The following is a 19,936-nucleotide window of genomic DNA, read 5'->3' on the forward strand; positions in this document are numbered from 1 at the left end:
ACAGTTACAGTATACTGAACAAAGCACTAGCAACATGCCTGCAATGAAATGAGATGAAAGTGTCACTACTTACTGGACTTTTCCCACCATATCCAATAACTTGCCATGGATAACTTTTATCACTTCAAAACTGCAAAATAAAGGGATGAAGTCACACATGCACTCTGATGTTTATCCTCAATACCCAATACACAAGCAATTAAATGCACATGTAGGTTGTGTTTAAAACTTACTCTATGTATGCACAACTACACAGATGCTGAAAGTCTTACCCGTTTGTGCAACAACAGCAAACTGGTCCCAGCAGCAAGAGACCAGCCTGAGCCTACCCTTACACCTCCCCAGTTATGGTATTTGCAGAAATAAATAACATTACCCAGGACTGATGCAGCTAACACAGAATCACCCCAAGTCCCTCCCACCTCTCATCTGGTTTGTATCTGCAGTGAGAAATTTAACTGCTGCAGTCCAACAATCCTGGATGAGTATGTCAAATTAAAGCAAATTGGAAGAAAAAGTAATTAGTTAGGCAAGCTCCATCATTTAGTTCATACATAATTACTAAGTTTTATTTATGTAAAAGCCAAAAGGAGCCAAAACTCTAATTTTCTGTGAAAAGTGAGTAAAGTGATCTGCAAGATGGCACTGAAACAGTGATTATTCAAATACTCTTTGTCTGTTCCCCTACCACACAGGTGAAGTTTGGATGGCAGGACTGTAGGATATCAAATCAAAAACCTCACTAACAAAATCCACTGCATTTGACATTCAGTACTTCTGAGAACAAGCTATAAACAGGGTTGAAGAGCAGATGTTGCACTCCTCTGGTTACACTATGGAAAAAATGCTGGTACATGAAGTGCACAACTTGGATTTAAGAGAGGCAGAGGCTCAGGGATGAGACACACAACTAGACAGCAGAAAAGGGACCAAAAACTTCCCAGTTTCCAAGGTTGCTAGCTACAGGCAGTGTCTTGACTTGCACTGCATTTCAATTAGAATTGAAACCCTTAAAAATAGAGCAGCAATCAAACACACTTCCAGCTCAGAGCAATCAAAGACCTGGTGCCTAAAAACACAATTCAAAGCAGCAAAACTTCTCCCTTCTGGAACAATAAGCTCTACCACATTTAAGATGAATTTTCTGTCAAGCAGGCCAATTTGTCTGACTGCAGCAATAATATTTGAGGCTGTGTGGAACACAAAGCTTCCCCATGCTCAGCTAATAGTTTCAGTGTATCCTATCAAGAAAATGAGTTCTTTGTAAATAGAAGTGTGAGTTAGTCTGGCACAAATTGCTACTGGTAACTCAAGTAGGATACTACAAATTACACTGGGGAAAATGTGGAATCAATGAAAAATGTGAAATCAATGAAAGGATTTTAGGGACATAAGGAGCTTATGCTGAAAGAGTATTACTGAAATTCTAGTCTTGAGAACTCATCTTGGATGATGATAACTATTAAGAAAATAAGAGTTAAATGGAGCTTGGCTGCGACAGAGTTGAGAGGCATCAGTACACACAGATCTACGTGACCCTGCAAAATGAAGGAATAAAAATGGTACCAAAAACCCATGTGCTACAGACCACAAAAGTGTTTATCAGTCAGAAGCAACAAGAAAAATCCTAGCACCCTACCCACAGGCTAACTGAATCCCTGGGACAGTACAATCACTGCTTCCTTTCCCCAGTTAGGTGTGCTGCTTCCAGCTAAGCCAGAAAAACACCACAGCACAGCACCCCGGTCCTTGCCTGAGGCTCCCCTGTACAATGCTGCCAGGTGCTCTTGAACCTGGGCTCTCCATGCCCCCACTTTGGGTACCTATCTGCTTCTCTGAGATTGTTCACAACCTTCCTTTCTTAGTGAAAATACTACAAATAAAAAGCTGATCCTTGTTAACACACCAAGATGGAAGCCACAGAAGAAGTGCTACGTAAACTGCAACACAATTCTGACACAGAAACAAGTTGCTAAGAACTGCCAGGAATTAAATTGGCTCAACCAATTAATGTTCTAGAAAGCTTTCCAAATTAATAATGCTGAAAGGAGCAAGGACAAAAAAGGAGCAAGGACTGACCAATCCAAAAATAGCACCATCACATCAAGCTGTGAAACTGAGAGATTTGGAGACTGTAAGAGGTCCCTTCTAGTTCTGTCAAGCAAATGGGTTACAGCAAACAACTCAATGTGTGAAATACAAAAAAACCCCATTACTAGCTGTCAGATAAATGTGTTACACAAAATCATGGAACCTAGCAAGATACAAAATTGGAATTTAATTAAGCTGAACTAGAGCAAAAGCCTTCCAGTAACCTTGCTGCTGAGAGCCTGGCAATATGAAAAATGTAGGGCATTAGCTTTCATTCAAGTCCTATTTAAACTTCCCACTGGAGGTTAGCAGGGAAGCTGATAACTTTAAAAAGAGCATTTCTGTTAAGTCTGCTGTCAAAGCTCTCACCCAGCTGGATCAATATTTGGATCAATATACACACTTTGACAGAAGTCAGGACAGATGAAGACTGTGATCCCATTGTCAGGGCAAGTCATCAAAGCTACAGAGTTACTGTGGAAGGACTTCCTATCACCTAAACACTGCCTTGATACAGAACATCAAGAATTGAACAAGACAGGATCATGGACACTGAAATTTTAAGGAAGAAACAACAACAAAAAACTTGGAATAAACTGACCAAGAATAAATACTGATGAAAAGATTTTTGACCTACAGCCTTAACCTGGTCTGTCCTGTTTGTATTTTTACCATAACTTGGTGTAACTGATTGAATGCACCCAAGGAAAACATGTTCATTCTTCACCTGGTGAGCTCAAGACATCATGAGGCAACAACTGGAGTGCCTGAGGAAGAACAAACCCTTTAGCTGCCAAACAGGGAACAGCACAGGTTGCAGAATCCCCTGAGGGATGTACACTGGTTTCAGTCAAAGGCAATTCTGTCCTCACAGCACCCAGTTATCAGTGAACTTCTCTGTATTTGCTTTAGGAGTGAAGCATTGTCTACTCAGGCAGAGAATACTGACTCCTATTTCATACAAGTTACCCAGCACCAGCACTGAACCTCTCACAGAAAAGCTCAGACCCAGAGAGAGTTTGGTAGTTTAGTATCTCTAGACACACATAAAAGCCTAACACATGCTTGCCCTTCTCTACTTCAGAACTGAAGATGAAAAGCAAGAATGAAGAACTGTGAAATCTGTTCAACATTAAAGACCTTGCAAGCAGCAGAAATTTGTAACCAGACTGTATCCTTCCTTTGAGAAGGAAAAAGAGCCAACAGGCAAGTTGCTTTACCTGTATTTTATGACAGTCTATCAAAGAGCTGGAAATGACCAGTTTTGTTTGATTCAGAGGAAAATATATGAAACACTTCAGCACTTGTAAAAAGCTCATCAACTGCCTTGAAAATAGAAAGAAAGCATCAACTTCTCCTACTTGATGAGACTGAAAGGTCTAAGGTCTTAATCACTTTCTTCAAACAAAAATTTCAGAAAATACTCAGCTGACCTAATAAAGATGTTGTGCAATATTAGAAAACCAACAGCTACTCAAGGATAAGCAGTATTTAAACAAAGCAAGATGTCCAGAGGAAGGGAGAAAATAACAGAGGATGGCAAAGCCACACAGAGGCTGATGTGTCCTGCATGACTCCAGGCAAGATGGACTCTGGACAGGGAACAGCAAGGACAAGAGGGACCCTCTGGGACAACCTCCAGGGAGGATTATTTGCTGCAGCATGCCAGGAGAGGGTTTACAGACCAAAAGCCATCCATTACTGTTTATATGAGTATTTCTATGGTTAATTCAATACAAGAAGTCAAAGGAATTTCAGCACTATGAAAAGCCACAGAGCTGAAGGAGGGATCAAGCAACTACTTGGGTACTTCACCTAAATGTACAGTGCCTTCAGCTTTGTATTTATGTCTGCCTTTCTATCTGATGCAAGAGCAATGAACTCATTTCTGAAATTATCCTTTGTACTTCTTACACCTCAAAACAATGTAGTTTAACACTGTCTCATTTCTTACATGGTACCTTGCACATGAGTCTGCAAAGTGTCTGTGACATTTGGGTCCGAGGGGACATTTCTGAAAAAACATTAATATTCACTCCTACTTCTAAAGGACAAAGGCTAATTGAAATAATCACACAAAATACAGCAGAGGCAGTAGCTAAACCCAGAAACTATTTAAAGAGAAGAACACAAACAGATTTTCTTACCTTTTTATTGATGTGACTGAGTAAACAAGAATGTAGCCATTGATGTCTATGGAGTATGTCTGAGGAAATATGGAGTATTCATCCTGTGGAAGGAATATTGCAGTTAAAATTAAGGGTGACACAGTCCAGACCTTGATGCCATTAGATTAACATCAGTTAAGTTGGTCACATCTCTAAGACATTTTGTATAGGAAGTACATTCACATAATGTCACAAGCAGCATCTTAACCAAACCTAGAGAAGGCTAAAAGTCTATCTGTATACCCTACAATTTAATCTAAAGCTTTTATGGTTTATTCCTTCTAAGACTATGGATGAGCTGAAGCTCTTCTCAATCCTCTTATCCTGCTTAATTATCTGTTTGTATTAGTACAAAACATCCACTCTGTCCCACCACTAATTAGCAATTATGCCTCTTATCTTGCTGGTGATACATTTCAAAATCTTAATTTCAACAGCTGACAACAGGATCTAGCAGTTTGTAATTTCAAATGACACTGATCACATCTAAATTACCACAGGAATCTGGTAAGAAGTGAATAATTGTGGCTAACTTTTGCTTATCAAATGCAAAAAATACAGTTATTAGTTGCTTCATGACAACTGTAAGTTTACATTATAGGACAAGTGTTTACATAAATAGAAGACCAGACAAAACCACCAGAAATTTACTCAGTGAATTTATTACCCCTCTAGAAAAGGGACTGACCAAATAGGCAAACAAACCAGACTGATATATTGTAAATAATGCAACACAAATACTATGAATCCAATGCTAAAAACCTGTTCCAACAAACATTCCCAGGAAACATTTCCATTTTGACAAGAGCCATACTTCCTAATGTATGAGTTCTCAAATTGTTAAACCTATGCTTTTGAAGATGTTAATTTTAGCTGAAGATCAAATAACCTCTCTGTTATTGTCATGGCTGAACAGATGGAGCAGTGCAATCACATAGCTTAAATCTAAGACACCCAAAAGGAATCAAACTTCCCTCACTGGCAGAAGAGGAAAAACTCTTTATAAATCAACTTCACAGATCCAGCCAAAAAAAAGTTTGAAAGAATAACACTTGGCAAAAGCTGCCTTTATTGCTACACACTGAGGGCAGCCCTCCCCCATGTTCTCTGAAATGCCAAAGTGCCACTCCAGCTGGACATGAAATCCCAAAGTCAATACTCAGAAGGGATCTGAGCTAAGTCTGTGTAAAAAAGGTGAAAGTGCCACTCTGCAGTGGCTTGACTTTACCTGGAAATTCCCAGGACTGCCCCAGCTGGAATTTGGTGTTAGGTAAGATTTCCTTTTACACCCCTCTTCTGTGACCCTGTATCAAGACCCTTGCTGGACTGAACTGCACAAAGCTCAGTAAATAACCAGAAAAGTAAAGAGGGACAGGACAGAGGATGAATACCAAGAAAAACAAGTGCCATAATCTCAACTGTTCCTAATTCATGACTTTATTTTTAGCTTGTTAGGAGATGGAAGGCAAGCTGCTATGCTCACTGAAACTCATGGGTCAAATTAAAAAATCTGTCAAGTGATAAAACAACGTTGCTACAACTTTTCAGGCCATAGCCAGGTTTTCAAAAGTATTTAACAAATCTGCAATACAATTCTTGCTGTGTTGTATGCACATGAGAACTCCCTATGGGCCATTAAGCAAGACAGACTTGAGAAAGAAATCTGTCCAAGCCACACCTTCCAAAACCCCAACACCATCTCCCCCCTCTAAGCCTGTGTGCCAGAAATCAAAGTTCAAATCATTCCATGAAGAATTAAATCTGAAAATAACCACAGGCTGGGAAAGAAGCTATTTAGGTTCCACAATACTGTATAACATGAAATCAATCCTCAGCACCAGAGGTATGTTAGTGGTGAGTCACACTGCCTTCCCAGAAGGCAATTTCCTCCTCCAAGAGGAATTTGTCTCTTATCACTACGTGGCACAATCAGAGCTGTAATGCAAGTGCACTCACAATGGCACTGAGTGACACCTGTGGGGCTGCTGCTGCTGCTCACACTGCTCAGCCTGCCCCTCACCCTCTGCTCTGCAGAGCACTCCCCACCCAGCAATCCTGTGCCAGGGCTGTGCTCAGACACCTCTGAGTGATCACACATGCTGCTGATGAGCACCGGGGGCTGACACCTTATAAATACAGCATGGCTATTCCCCAGTGACACAGCTCTCTTCCAAGAGAGCAATCAAACATATCTAGAGAGTTACAACCCCTCTGAACATCCCAGCTAGAAGCAGGTATCCTTTAAAGCCTTAAGTACTGGCAGCATATTTTGCAACACTAACATTGTTTAATACTACTCATCGCTTGGAAAAACCCAAAGGCATTGTATGAGATCATGGAAGACAAGAGCATGTAAGCAAAAAAAAAAAAAAAAAAAAAAAAAAAGAAAAAAAAAAAAGAAATTTAGGATAACAATACAGTCTAATTAGTGGTCCCTGATGAGTTTTTTCCCTCATATAGAGTCTCTCAGCAGACACAGCACTCTGGTGCACGGGTTCAGCCAAGCAGCAGTGTGTAATGAACCCCTGGACCTGTAAATAATGAAGAGCTGCCCTTGCCAGAGCTCCCAGCAGGCTGCAGGACACACTGCAGGACACGTGCTCCCTGCTCCTCACCCCCTCCCTGCCATTACAGACACACACATGAACCACCACGTTAGAATGCAGCCAAACTGCAGCACTTCATTGCTAACTCAGTGAGTACCACCTACATGGATCTGTCTGCTGCCCATGACTGCTCCATGGATACAAGTCATGGTGGTGGAGCTGGAGCAGACAAATACTAAAAAGCCATGAAAAATTTGCCCATGGTTTACTGAAGCACCCTTTTTCATCTGAAGCAAGACTGCTCATTTACTCTGTAAATATTACTCAAGCTACTGATGAACTTATGGACATCAGAGTTAAGGTAGTTTCCCCTCCCCTTTTTTAGGTACTCATTCAATAGATAGGGGGAAAAAGAACTCTGCCCAGTAACAAAACACAAACCAAAGCCTTTAAATAAACACTACAGAAGAAGTTCTTTAGTGACTAAACAACAAGTCAGGATAATTTTAAGTCAACTTTCACCTCTGAATGCAGTCACTACCAACTTAGCCCAACAGGAATATCAATACCTGCTGTCATAACTTAGGAGAAAGATTCAAGGAAAGGTAACTTACCTGGCCAGCAGTGTCAACCAGCTGAAGATGATATTCTTGGCCATTTACTGTGATCAGTTTTGTAAAAGCTACAACAAGAAATAAATAAACAGGTCAGAATTACACACAAGGAAGAGATCAGAAATCACTCCTTTGTGCTATCATCAGCCAAGGCAGAAAGTAAAGAACTCCAGTTACAGGTTTTAAGTAGCAATAAAAGGCTAATCAGATGCTGTACTTATAACTAATCTATTGCAGGTAGCAAAATTCAGAAATTGAATTTCAGATTTCAGATGATTCTCACTCTGGATGCAGCAGCTTATTTCTTGCTCTCTTAAGTAAAAGAGAGAATAAGAGGAATAAAAAGGGGGATTTACATGCATTTCTACAAGATCCAGACAATCACTATTTGTGTTAACACAAGACAACTAAAATTCAATTGGCATCAAAGCTAGGTTTGAACTTATTATAGGGTCTTCTCCTTGGTTTCCAAACAGTTTAGCAAGATCAATTTCCTAAAAGTAAATACCATGAGTAAGTGATCTGGACTGAAAAAAGGAAAAATCTTTGGGGCTAAAACACACAGAACTTATGATTATATTAAATCCAAATGATGACAATTAGCTAAGTTCACCATGTTACTTTCACATTTGCTGCAGCTAGCAGCCCATGCAGTCCCCAGCACAAAGTACATTCAGTCCCTAGAAGTGATGAGAATTGCTGCTCTTCCTCAGAGTCATGAAATGCCAACATGCTGTGAGCCAAGGAATCCTACCCAGAGTTTGTGTTATGCAACTGCAAAAGCAAACAGTGCCACAGCTCCTGCAGGAGTAATGTCCCAAGCAGAGCACACAAACCTGGCTCTGGATGTCTCATGTGGCCTTTGAGACACACTCCAGACACCACTGCTGGACAGTGCTGACACACTGAGTAAAGTCTGTGTTATCCTCTAGTTGGGATGGTTTCCCAACTAGTAGCAGTCCTCAGAAACCTCATCTGCCCCTGCAGTGATGAGCAGGGAAACAGAGTGAGATGAACAGGTCACTCAGGTGAGCTGAGTTGGCCAAGAGCTTCCCAAAGCTGCACAGCTGAATGCTCCTAACCCTGCTGTGCAGTCCCTGCCCACGCCTGGAGTAGATGGAATTGGCCAGCTTTCCTCCTCCCAGCCCAAGCCTGCCCCTCTGTCAAGTCCCCACAATGTGAGCATTATCTTGAATAAGTGGGCTGAAATAGCTGAAACTGGAGGTTTCAACCCACCTCATAAATCCAGTCCTCGAAAAAAAGGAGCAATTCAAACAGCAAAGCCACCCTAACAATGTCTAAATCAACAGTGTCAAGTGTACCTATAGTTTCCATTACAAAATCAGCAAATGACATTTGAAATGGAGCCTCAAAGAGAGCTCCTGCCTTACTTACCCTTGTTATCCCCTAAGAAAGCTGCTTTAGCACATGTGCTGCCCCAAAACCAGTCTGGATGCTGCTGTGATTGCTGCCCACAACTCAAAGTTTTAGGTTATGAAACACAGATCCACAGTGGCTCTTTATCTTGGATGAATGCTGTGATGGGGACAAACTGAGGCAGTGTTGCTATAGACAATATCCCTGCCTGGAGTCAGAGGGAAAACAGGCTCCTCTGGAGACACACTGCATTTACAGGTGTGCAGTAACAGCTCTCCAGTCTCCTGACACTGCACATACACATCAAAGCATCTGCACTCAAAGTAACTTCAAGGGCATCATGAAGTTAATATTTAAAAAGGGACAGACAGCAGTTTTTTCAGACTGTTCTAGAAGCCAGCAATGATGTCATTACCATCATTACAGAAAGCACAGTGTGACAGAGACAGGAGAAGGGGAACAGTGAAGGAGTCAGCACAGCCTGGTGAGGAGAGCTGTTAGTGCAGTGCAGAGCCTTGCAGCACCAAGCACAGCCCACTGTGTGAAGATAAATCTGCCTCAATGAAGTCACAACTAATGACTTCCATTTCTTTGCTGAAGCTTTTTAAAACCATTCCTAGTTAAGAATTTAATTTTGTGAAAAACCCGGTCCCCTTGATCCAGCCAAAGTGTTCATTTCCAATTCCATCACCTATCATCCTAGGACTTCTGCTGTGCCTGTGCACAAGACAAACAACAATACAAACCACAATCCCTGCACAATTTGGCTCTTCCTGGTAGGCCAAGGACACTTTTCAGCAGACTTGACCTCACCTTAAATCATAATGTGAGCATCACCAAAACACTGCTCATTAACTGGAACATGGATTTTGGAACAGGACACTCTTTCACCTTGCAACATATAACTCCAGTGATCATCACTACCTGAAGATGAAGCACATTGCAATTAGACCAGCAGGAATGAATTTATTTGCATGTGCAGCTCCATGACAGCTGCTGTGGAAACAAACCATTCTACTTGGAAAAAAAACCCCCAAAAAAACAGTAACAGGCAAAGAAATGCAGCCTTTAGATCAATAGTGATACTGAAGGAAGGTACAAGGGTGCTGTAACATGATTGCCACAACATGGCTGGTAGCTAAATGCAATCACCTCCCAAGCTTTCCTTGGTTACCACCTCCAGCACCTCTTTCTACTTGCCTGCATTCCAAAGTCAATGCCTGCCACTAATCCACCAGGACATCTTTCTCAACACTGAGATGTGTGATGCAAGAGAGCTATTTTTAGTTTTCCTCAGAAGCCTCACTTGCACCCCTTAGAAGGCTGCTCACCAGCAGCTCCAGAGAAACACAGCTCACCCTTCCAGTGCAGTTGCCAAGGCATGGGCAGAAGTTTAGCCTTGAAGATTCTCTGTCAGACCCATCCAAACCTACACTAGAGTAGGGGTCCTCCAGCCCTTTGCCCCTTTCTAATATGCTTTTACTCACATTTGTATTAAAAAACATGGGATGGAGGCAGGAAGCATGGGGGAAGATGTTCCTTTCCTTAGGGAGCTAGTGAAGCAATGTAGGGAAGAAAGGAAGACACAGAGCTGTGAAACAGTGCTAGAAGGCCCTCAATAACTGCAACAAAAACAAAAAGCAGCCAGGCAGGCTTTGGAGGACACATTTGAGACCTGGGCACTCAAGTAATTTTACTTGCAACACAAGACACCCCTGCAAAGATGATGTGGGTGGAGTTAAGTGCACATCTTCATTACCTGATCTTTCTGACCTATTTGAGTTTCAAATTCAGCTTCTAGTTTTCATTCCTGTAAAATTGTTGCACTTTAATTTGCACTGCTCTTGGTTGATGTGAGCTGATCTGCCTGCAGAGCCCCATCCAGCCCAGTGCCCACACAGACTCCCTGCACACACTCCTGCTCTCCAAGGATCTTCCTTCTCTTTCCAACACCCCTGCAAGCAGCAGCTCCACTTGTTTCTCAACCTGGCTGTCTCAGGAATAGCCATCCATTGGAGATGTCACTCCTGTTGGGACATTCACACAGGGAAAGTCTCTTCCCAAAGCAATTATCTCTTACCTGCACTGCTGCCACAAAAGGATACAAGTTACTCTTCCTGACACACAAGTTTGGTAGAAGGAACAGAAATAAATTAACTTTCTGGTGCTGATGTAATATAAGCAAAGGAAAATGTAGCAGAGAAGCTGTCCTAACCTTCACAAACAGTAAAGAAAATCTGATGTACCTTATTTTCCTTTTATCACTTCCAAAGGCAGAGATTCTCACACTTAAAACCTGATGTTTCTACAATATTAGGTTTTACTCCTATTGCTCAAGGCTTATAAATGACACAACTTGTTCCTGTAAGAGTTTGATTACAGCTTGCCTTACATACAGTTTAGCTTTGCAGGCCAACATTTTGTGCAAGTTTTATTATTTGAGGACAAAAATTATAAAGAGTGCATTACCAGCAGTACTGCAGCTTCCTCTAATTTCCTCATTGCTGATAGAATACTGTAACAAATTATCAAGAACAATTTCTGGAGACAAAACAGAAATCACACAGGCCAGACTATCCTTTGCTATGTATGCTTTTCATGTCCAAGTTTTGTTACATGTGTAGACCCAACCACCAGATGAAACTGAAAGGTTTTACACCTTACTACAATGCCCTGGAAAAACCAACATTCTCCAACACTGTCCATAGGATAAGAACCTGGACTTTTCAACCCTTTTTGCCAACACCATCCACCAAATCTCAAATCACAAGCCAGGAAAAGTCTAAGAGTTGTTCATGTACTTTGTATCTTTTGACCCTACACAGAATCAGAAACACAGCTGGGAGTGTCCAAAGACTTCGCTAAACAAAGATTTCTATTTAGAAAAAAAAAAAAAGTACTACATTCTTAAGTCAAAAGAATTATTTTTTACTTAACCCATCAAACCCAGTTTCACATATGTCTTAAAAAATTTTTCAGTAAGTTTTGAATTTTAGTATTAAATTACAATGTGTTCTCTTGTCTGTTCTTCACAGAAGCATTTCTGACATTATCAGACCTTCTGGGGCTTAAAGATGGGACAGATTTCCCACTGTTCTGAGCCCCAGGGCATAACTTTTATCTTTTTAACCTTTACTTCCCAGCAACAATTTCTGATGTCAGAAGGACCCTTCAACTCTCTACCTTTCAGAAAGCAAACTCCCCCAGCCATGCCACAGATCACAAGACTTACACCAAATGAATAATGTTTGTTTTCCAAACAAGAAAGAAACCAACTGAAAAGTTAAGGCTTTTCAAGATGCCCCCTCCCAACAAATCTTCACAATTCAGATCAAGCACACAGTGCAGACCAGGAGAGTCAAATAAGAGCAAAATTCACCTGCAGGGTACTTTCGTATGGTTCAGAAATGCTGAAGTTGTGAGACACACAGAGTTACAAACAGCAGCTACAGACAACAAGTAAAGGATGAAACAAAACAAATCTTGTACCAATGTGTCAAAATCCTAAAACAAGACACAGATTCAGTATTTTGCAAAGACTTTGACTCCATGTCTCTCAGTCCTTCTTCATTCACATGCAGCTGCATATAACTAAAAGATTACTTTAAATAATTTGCATTTATATGGCACAGACAGTGAAAAATAACCTGCCCCAACTGAATTAAGATTATAAACACAGAAACTCAAACCCCAGTATTTTGCTAGCAGCCTTAATTCAAGACATACCTGACTTATAATTCAAAGTAGAAAAGGATGATGGAAAGTGTTAGCATTAATATCTGTATAAGAGCTAACATTGAGACCAAGGGCCAAATTATCCAATCTGACTTAAAATATAAAGCAAATATAGAGTTTCTCAAAAAGTAGCATTTGAATTTCAGTTCTAGGCAATAAAACCATTCCAAGTAAAATATCCTGATAGCTACTGATTTGTAATTATGTACCACACACATATATATATATTAAAAAAAAACCCCTTGTTCTGCTGATTGCTTCATTCAAACTTCCAGAGTATCATCACACAGGCTTAACATCCTACTGCAGAAGTTCAAAACACTAAAAATGTGTGCTACACAAGTCATTAAAATACAAGAACCCCAGAGCTATGGTCATGAAACCACTTTCATTTGCCACATGACTAAAGTAAGCCAACATGATCAAATTACTCAGCCCAGCACTGCAGTTGTTCAAGTACTTTATGGGCACTGCTAGCTCAGAAAGAGGTGGCTGGATTGTAATGAACGCCAGGTAACCTCTGAAATGACTTTTTCCTCTTGGCAGCATTTTAGCATTAGTGTCTTTACTCACCTGCTATGCCAGCTACTCACAAAGGTACTAAAATTATGTTTAAAAGAACTGCTAAGAGGAAAAAAACCACTTGAGAAGTCAAATACCCAGTATTTGCAGCAAGCTGATTGTGTAGCAGCCTTGTTATCCAGCTGCTGGAAAGGAGGAATTGAAAAGATTATCATGCTATCATAGCCTACCTTCTAAGTGGTTTAATCCTGATGGGTATTGCTGGCTTTCTGTTCATCTGGGTATACTGACCTTATGTGAGACTCTGGAATATTTGTATTTGTATTTGGTGGCACATTTTCATATAGTGTGATGTAAAGATTTAAAGTGCCACAAGTACATTAGGGGAAGCAGATGCTCAACAACACACAAAATATAAGGAGGTGCATTTTAGCCAGATTCATTAGGTGTCTCTTCATTTAATGTTAAAAGTTCAGCTGTTTGGAGAAATGTGCACACAGTGATTTCCATGGTGCAGCAATGCAGTATTGGTTCAAAGAATAATAAAACTTCTGTGGTAATTAATGGACTTTAATGTTAATATGTAAATACCCACACAAGTAATATGTATAACCCCAATGGTTTCTGATATAAATTAGTTTGGTACAGAAGAGGAGCTTGGCAGTTATTTACTTACTGTTCTCTATGGTTGGATCATATGAATCAACAAACTGTCCTTCCACAAACTGGATCGTCAGTGAAGATTTTCCTGTAAAGCAAAGGAAAGAAAAATCTGGAATGAAACAAAATCATCTGCTTGTTATCACTTCACTGCTTTCCAGTAGATACACCAATTTTTTATCTATCCAATGTGAGCTCTGTGTGGTTCATTTAAACTATCTATACATGACAACTGACCTATTTTTAATTTAAGTGCCTATTTCTAGTAACTGGGTCTCCTGAACATATAAAAAGCACTGCAAAAGCTACTCAGCATATGTTCTGCTTTTGTTTTAACAGGGCATAATTTAAATTATTCCTCCAGTTTAAAAGGAATCTAAAAGCAGCACTGCATGATCCTCATAGAATTAAATTTAACAAACTGATATACTTGGAACGTTTTTCTGTCAAGATGCAAGTAAAATTCAAAATAATTTTCAGTAACCACAGAGAAAACTTGGATCAAAAAGCCAAATTTGGTTTTACTAGGAGACTGGACAGATTCCCCATGACAAAAGGATGATCTCAAAATTCTTGAGACCAATATACTCTCCTATTAATCCTCCCACTGCCACACCACAACAGGCCAGTGGATGCTGTATTTTAAGCAGTGACTGAAGTGGCATAATTGGATTTTTCTTTAAAGCCATTTAACTGCTACTTTAGAAGACAACATTCCCCATTTCACTTCAAGAGTAATGCAAAGCACTGAACTTCGTAGCAAACTGAAAAAATGGGAATTCATTTAGTCATGAAATATTTTATAAGATGGCAAATCACATACATTGACCATAAAAAGCACCTTTAAAGCTCTGCAACTGAAGACTTCTCAAAGCATTACTGAAGCCTTAACACAATTTCCATTACAGCACATCATGTACATCTGGGAATCTCCTAGATCCTATTACATTATGTTTACTGGACAAATACCCTCTTACAGAGATTGCCAAGTGCATTAGCTGCTTTGGACACGAGTACATTCTTCATGCTCCTTTATACTCTTTTCACCATCAAGAAGCACAAACAAAATACAACCTCAAGTTAAAATTTTGACTCAAAACCACCCAACTCAGTGGAAACCTCTCAATGACCTCTCAAGTAAGCAACATTGTGGTGGAAATATACAGTATCATTGTTTAAAAGAATAAATTGCTTTGGGTAAAAAAACTGCCCACTTCCAGAACTCAGAAAATGTTCTTTCCTAAGCATTCCTTCAGGAGATATTAAAAAAACTGTCTTCCATTTCATTCTCTGCCATGTTTACTCCTTTGCTCTCTCCTATCAATCATCAGCTTATTCAAGAAACAATGCTAAAAAGATTTCCAGACAAACCCCACAAAGACCAACCATCACCAAGATTTTATCAAGTTGCTTTTTCTAACATCAAGTTCTTAAGATACATTTCCTGGTCTTCTCATCATGAAAGTGTCATCCTCACAATGCACAAGTTGACAGAGGACATTTCACTTTAAATTTCATTTGCTGTTCCCCCAGCAAGGCACACACACCCCACCCCCAAATCATCCCAATAAAATCAGATTAAGGACTGAAACTGTGCCTCCCAGGAACTTTCTGAAACTGTGTATTTTGGACACCATTTAGAAAGTGAGCAAACTTCCAAGCTATTTCTCCTTTAGCTATAAACTTATGAAGTTGCTACCCAGAGTTCATGCTCCCAGATTCTTTGCCAATACCAGCACATTAAGCACTCCATTTAAAAAAGAAAAGGTTAACTACCCCTATATTAGGCTGTTAGATCCTCAAGGTAAGAGAACTAAATTCAGTAAAGATTATAAGTGAACTTTTTTCCTCCTAAGAAGGATTCTGAACTAACTGAAAGACTTGACTGCTGCCTTCTGTCTGTGCTAAGCCTGGAAACTGAATAGCAGAAAGAAGTCAGAGCCAACAGAAAATGCTGCATTTCACACCCAGCTGTATTAATTACTGCTTTCCTCCTAACAGTGACAGAAGAGGAAACAGATAAAACCAGTGTTCCAACACTCTCCTCCTAAATTCCTCCAAGCTTTATAACAAGCTTTCCAGTAATGATGTGTTCATGATCACGAGGCACAGGGAAACTCTCCAGTCTGGGATTCAGCACCTACCCCTCGGGGAAGTGCAGGCAACTGTATCCCACTGAACCAAGGCTTCCATGGACACAAATCTAAACCATGAGTCATTAACACCCCGTGTCTCAGCCCATAAGCAAGCAGCAGGCAGAACCCTGTGACCAACAGCTTGGCTTGAACTTTGTCCCACAGGTTTTATTCCAGGTCTTTGACCTATGCTCATGGACAGAGTGGAAAATCGAGCTGACAGTTTAGCTCCTATCTGCTCTTGCCCCACAGAGATCAGGCAAGGCTTTCAGCAAGGATTGCAACACAAACACAACTGCCCTGCCAATTGCCAGCTCCATCTGGGGGCACAGCAGGGAACACAGGCTGTCTGCATCTGCAGGCACCACGGGCACATTCGGCCTCAGCAGCACCAGCGAGTCTGACACCAGCAGCAGAGGCTTGATTAGCTGATTTCTCAAGGGTGCACACCTCAAAGAGGCTCAGCTCTAACATTCTCCTTTGGAATGCAGCCACACATTTTTGCAGCTTGCTAAGCTTCTCCTTGTAGCATCCTCCATGCTGGTAAATTCAAGATATTCACTGTATCTGAGTTTCAAGAAAATAAATCTCCATTGATAGCAAAGGGAGAAGTGATATGAGCTGAAGCAAGGCTGGAAGCTGGGTGCAGAGCTTTGCTACAGGAACTCAAAGTCCCAGGTACTCCATGGCAGAGTTGTAAGCAAAATCCTCCAAGTTTACTGACTCTCCCTCTCCCTGAAAGAATGGCACAGAAGGGAAGGGCTGCAAGAAATGGGTTTCAGGAAAGTTTAGAAAATGAGTCCCAGGTAACTGAAAACTCAGCTTAAGCTGTCCAGAAGTACCCAAAGTGTATTTGCATACACAATTCATTATTTATGGTATTATGTGAGAGTGGTAAAGAAAAGAGTTTTCCACTGTCAAAACAGAAAAGGAGCAGATTTTCAGACAGAAATCCAGTTCAAAAGCTAAAGCTGTTGTGTTTCTGTTCATACACTAGACCACTTGCACCATAAAGAGGATGCATAAGCACTCTGACTAGTGCCATCATAGCACATCAGTTTCAAATGCCATTGCAACTGTCAAGGCAAAACAATTGCCAAATTGCGTTTTACTCATCTTTTTACTACTTGGACAAGAGCTGTGGTATTTATAATCTAGCCTTAAAATTCAAGCTTTACAACACTAGGCAGTTTACCAAGGAGATGAGCAACAGAGCCTGGGTGGGCTCAGGACAGCTGGCCTCCCCAAAGAGGTCATGCCCCCCTTCTGTGCACCACCACCGGCCTGCTGTCCCCATCTCACACCCTGCCCTCCTTGCAACAGACACAGGGAAAGCCCAGATTAAACCCTCATCGGCAGCCAAACTTCTCCCCGAGCCCAGGAGACAGAAATGATGCAAGCAGGCAGCGAATCAGTCAAACAACAGCTCCACAAGCAGGGCATTGTGCAAGCAGGGCAGCACAGAGCAGCTTATCTCAACAGGAAGGGTTTCTCAATCCCTGCAACTGCCCACACAAGCCATCAGTAAACAGTTTGTCCTGCTCAAGAACAACAGCTACTGAGGAGCTGCAGCTCTGTTGGCAGTGTAGATGCAGTTTCTTTAACCCATCTTTTGCTATTAAAATGCATGGTTATGTGGTTTGCATAATCATTCAACACTGAACAGCTGCCAGCATCTCATCTACTCCTACCACAAGCACAGCACCTTACCCAAGCTAGTCTCTAGACCAGCTTAGTAACCAGACTTACCTAGTTAGTCTCCTTAGGTCTACCCAGTCTCCCTACAAAACAAACTACTTTAGGCTTTGTCACAAAAAGCACACAACAAATTTCATAATGAAATGTTGTCAGTCACATCAAATTAGGTAAATCTGGCAGCACATTCAACTTATTGCACTGCACAGAGATGAAGTTTTCATACCAAAAGATACACCTGATTTAACTTGAATGTTGGGATCTTTATCTTCTTTGATTCACAATCCCAAGATGCACAAAATGGAGACGCTGGCATTTCCACAGTGCAGATGATCCATCCTCAGAGCACAGAGTGGGACTGAACGACTTCCTGGAGCTAAGGGAGATTGACTGGGTTGCAAAGAGGATTTACAGCATCCCTCTCTGACAAAGATCCTCTCACAAGATTGCAGACTATCTCAGAACCCATCACTAGCTCATCATTCATCTCAGGCCACATCGTTAGCAACTTTCTATAGTTAATTAAGACACCCCCCCAGGTACTAATTATGGCTGTGTAGTTCCTGTTTTGCTGATCATTGCTTTGTATTTGGTGAATTAGTCTAATGACTATAAAAATGATCCATCTGGGTCAATAACGAATTCTGTTTCTAAATCTCTGGAGACAGAAATACAATGAGTAGTTTGTGTTTTACTCAAAAGTCTAATAGAATTTAGTTGCATCTAATTGTGAGGAATTCAATAAACATCTACAGTGAGCTGTAGTTTTATACATTTTTGTAGTGATTCCCTCGTGATGTCAGCATTACAGTAACGGGATTAGAAAAATATTTTCTGATGCTTAGAGACAAAACTCTTCCTCAATTCCTGCACTTGCTCATGGTACTCGTGCTTGATTTGCAACAGAGTGGTAGTTGGTAGCACTCCTCTCTCAACATGCTCTCTGAGCTTTCTGGAGGACAGACTAAAGGTTCTAGTTCTGAAGGAGTGAAAGTTGCAGGACCTCAATGACACATCTTCTGGTGATGTGATAAGGAGCTTCAAACACTGCAGAACCCTTTATGACAAACCAAAGAGCAGAGGAGCTTTTCAGAACAACCAAAGTTCTTCTTTAACTTCTTTGGCACTCTGTCTTGTTGCTACAACTCTTCCCTGCCTTCTCCTGCTCTATTTTATTAAATTAGCATCTAAGGAAATACATTTGAAGTCTCAAGCAAGGTTTTGTAGCAAGAACTACTTCTGCTGTAAAGGAGGAGTTCCTCATGATGGTCTGTAACACCCCAGAGCATGAGCCTGCTGGGAGATGCTTGTTTCCCTTCCATCTGCATTGCACAATCTTCTTGAGGTTTATCAAAGGTATTCCTCTGCAAGCCAGAGGAAATCTGAGAGCAGCCACATGGCTTCCTTTATTTTCTTCAGCTTTCAAAGCAATCTGTACTCGCACGAGTACTTGCAGGCCTTTGCTAGGTCAGCAGCCTTCTGAACACAAGCCAAGGGTCCTAATGCTATCTAGATCATATTTCCTGTAAAGAAAGCAAGAAGAGAGCATGTGCTTTATTCCCTGATATTGAGCAGCAGGCTTGTTCCATCCTACAGCAGTGCTCATCCCTCAGTGCTCACTTAAACTGTGTTGCAATGTATCACATGTCCAAGCAAGTATGTGGGGAAAAATTCCATTGCATTCCTGCAATGGCTTACACTTCCAGGCAGTCCATTTTGTCTCCAATAAAGTCAGTAACTACAGCAAAGTCAAGAAATCTTTTAGTCATTTTAGCACACAGTCCAGTTACCTCTGCTTGCTACCCTTGCTGGCAGGAAAGCACCAGGCTGCAGCTTTCCTCCTGTTTCCCTTTGTATAAGTTACAGGAATTTTAATTCCATGTGTTTACTGTCAGTTGTCAAAGATGGGAAAAGGTGTTACAAAGCTTCCAAAAAAACCCAAAAACCAAAACAACAACCTCTGTGGCATATACCTCACCAGGCCATGGAATGCATGCTTCAAACAGGTCAGGGGAGCTGCATCCTGGTGTTCCTTAAGTGCAAAGGAAATTCAGACATTGCTACCCCAGACAGTCAACCTGTATTTCTCAGATAAATATCATCCTCTGTATCCCCTTCAGACTTCCTGCAGAAACTGTGCATCCCTGCAGCACCTTCCCACAGCACAAGGCTTAAAATATCTCAGGTGGCAGCAGAAATTCAATGGCATTGGTAGGTGGGTGGTGAGCAACTGCTTTGTGCATCATTTGTATATTTTGTTACCATTACTATCATTTACCTTTCCTTTTCTGTCCTGTTAAACTGTCTTTATCCCAATTCCATTTTATCTTTTCCCCACCTGTGTCCCCAGTCCCACTGGGGAGGTGAATGAAGGGCTGTGTGGTGTTCAGCTG

At 41.0% G+C, this 19,936-nt stretch overlaps 1 protein-coding gene across 1 annotated transcript in view; it reads right to left on the minus strand.

The window, feature by feature from the left end:
* RHEB (Ras homolog, mTORC1 binding) overlaps positions 1 to 19,936 on the minus strand; it is a 39,606-nt gene that overhangs the window by 6,755 nt on the left and 12,915 nt on the right. Inside the window, exons 2-5 of the mRNA XM_063179333.1 lie at positions 13,730 to 13,801; positions 7,420 to 7,487; positions 4,239 to 4,321; positions 74 to 130 (exon numbers count right to left, since the gene is read on the minus strand). Coding sequence (XP_063035403.1) covers positions 74 to 130; positions 4,239 to 4,321; positions 7,420 to 7,487; positions 13,730 to 13,801 — 280 coding nt within the window. The remainder of the gene's footprint in view (positions 1 to 73; positions 131 to 4,238; positions 4,322 to 7,419; positions 7,488 to 13,729; positions 13,802 to 19,936) is intronic.

This window comes from Melospiza melodia, chromosome 1 (genome assembly GCF_035770615.1).
Source record: "Melospiza melodia melodia isolate bMelMel2 chromosome 1, bMelMel2.pri, whole genome shotgun sequence".
Lineage (NCBI taxonomy): Eukaryota > Metazoa > Chordata > Aves > Passeriformes > Passerellidae > Melospiza > Melospiza melodia.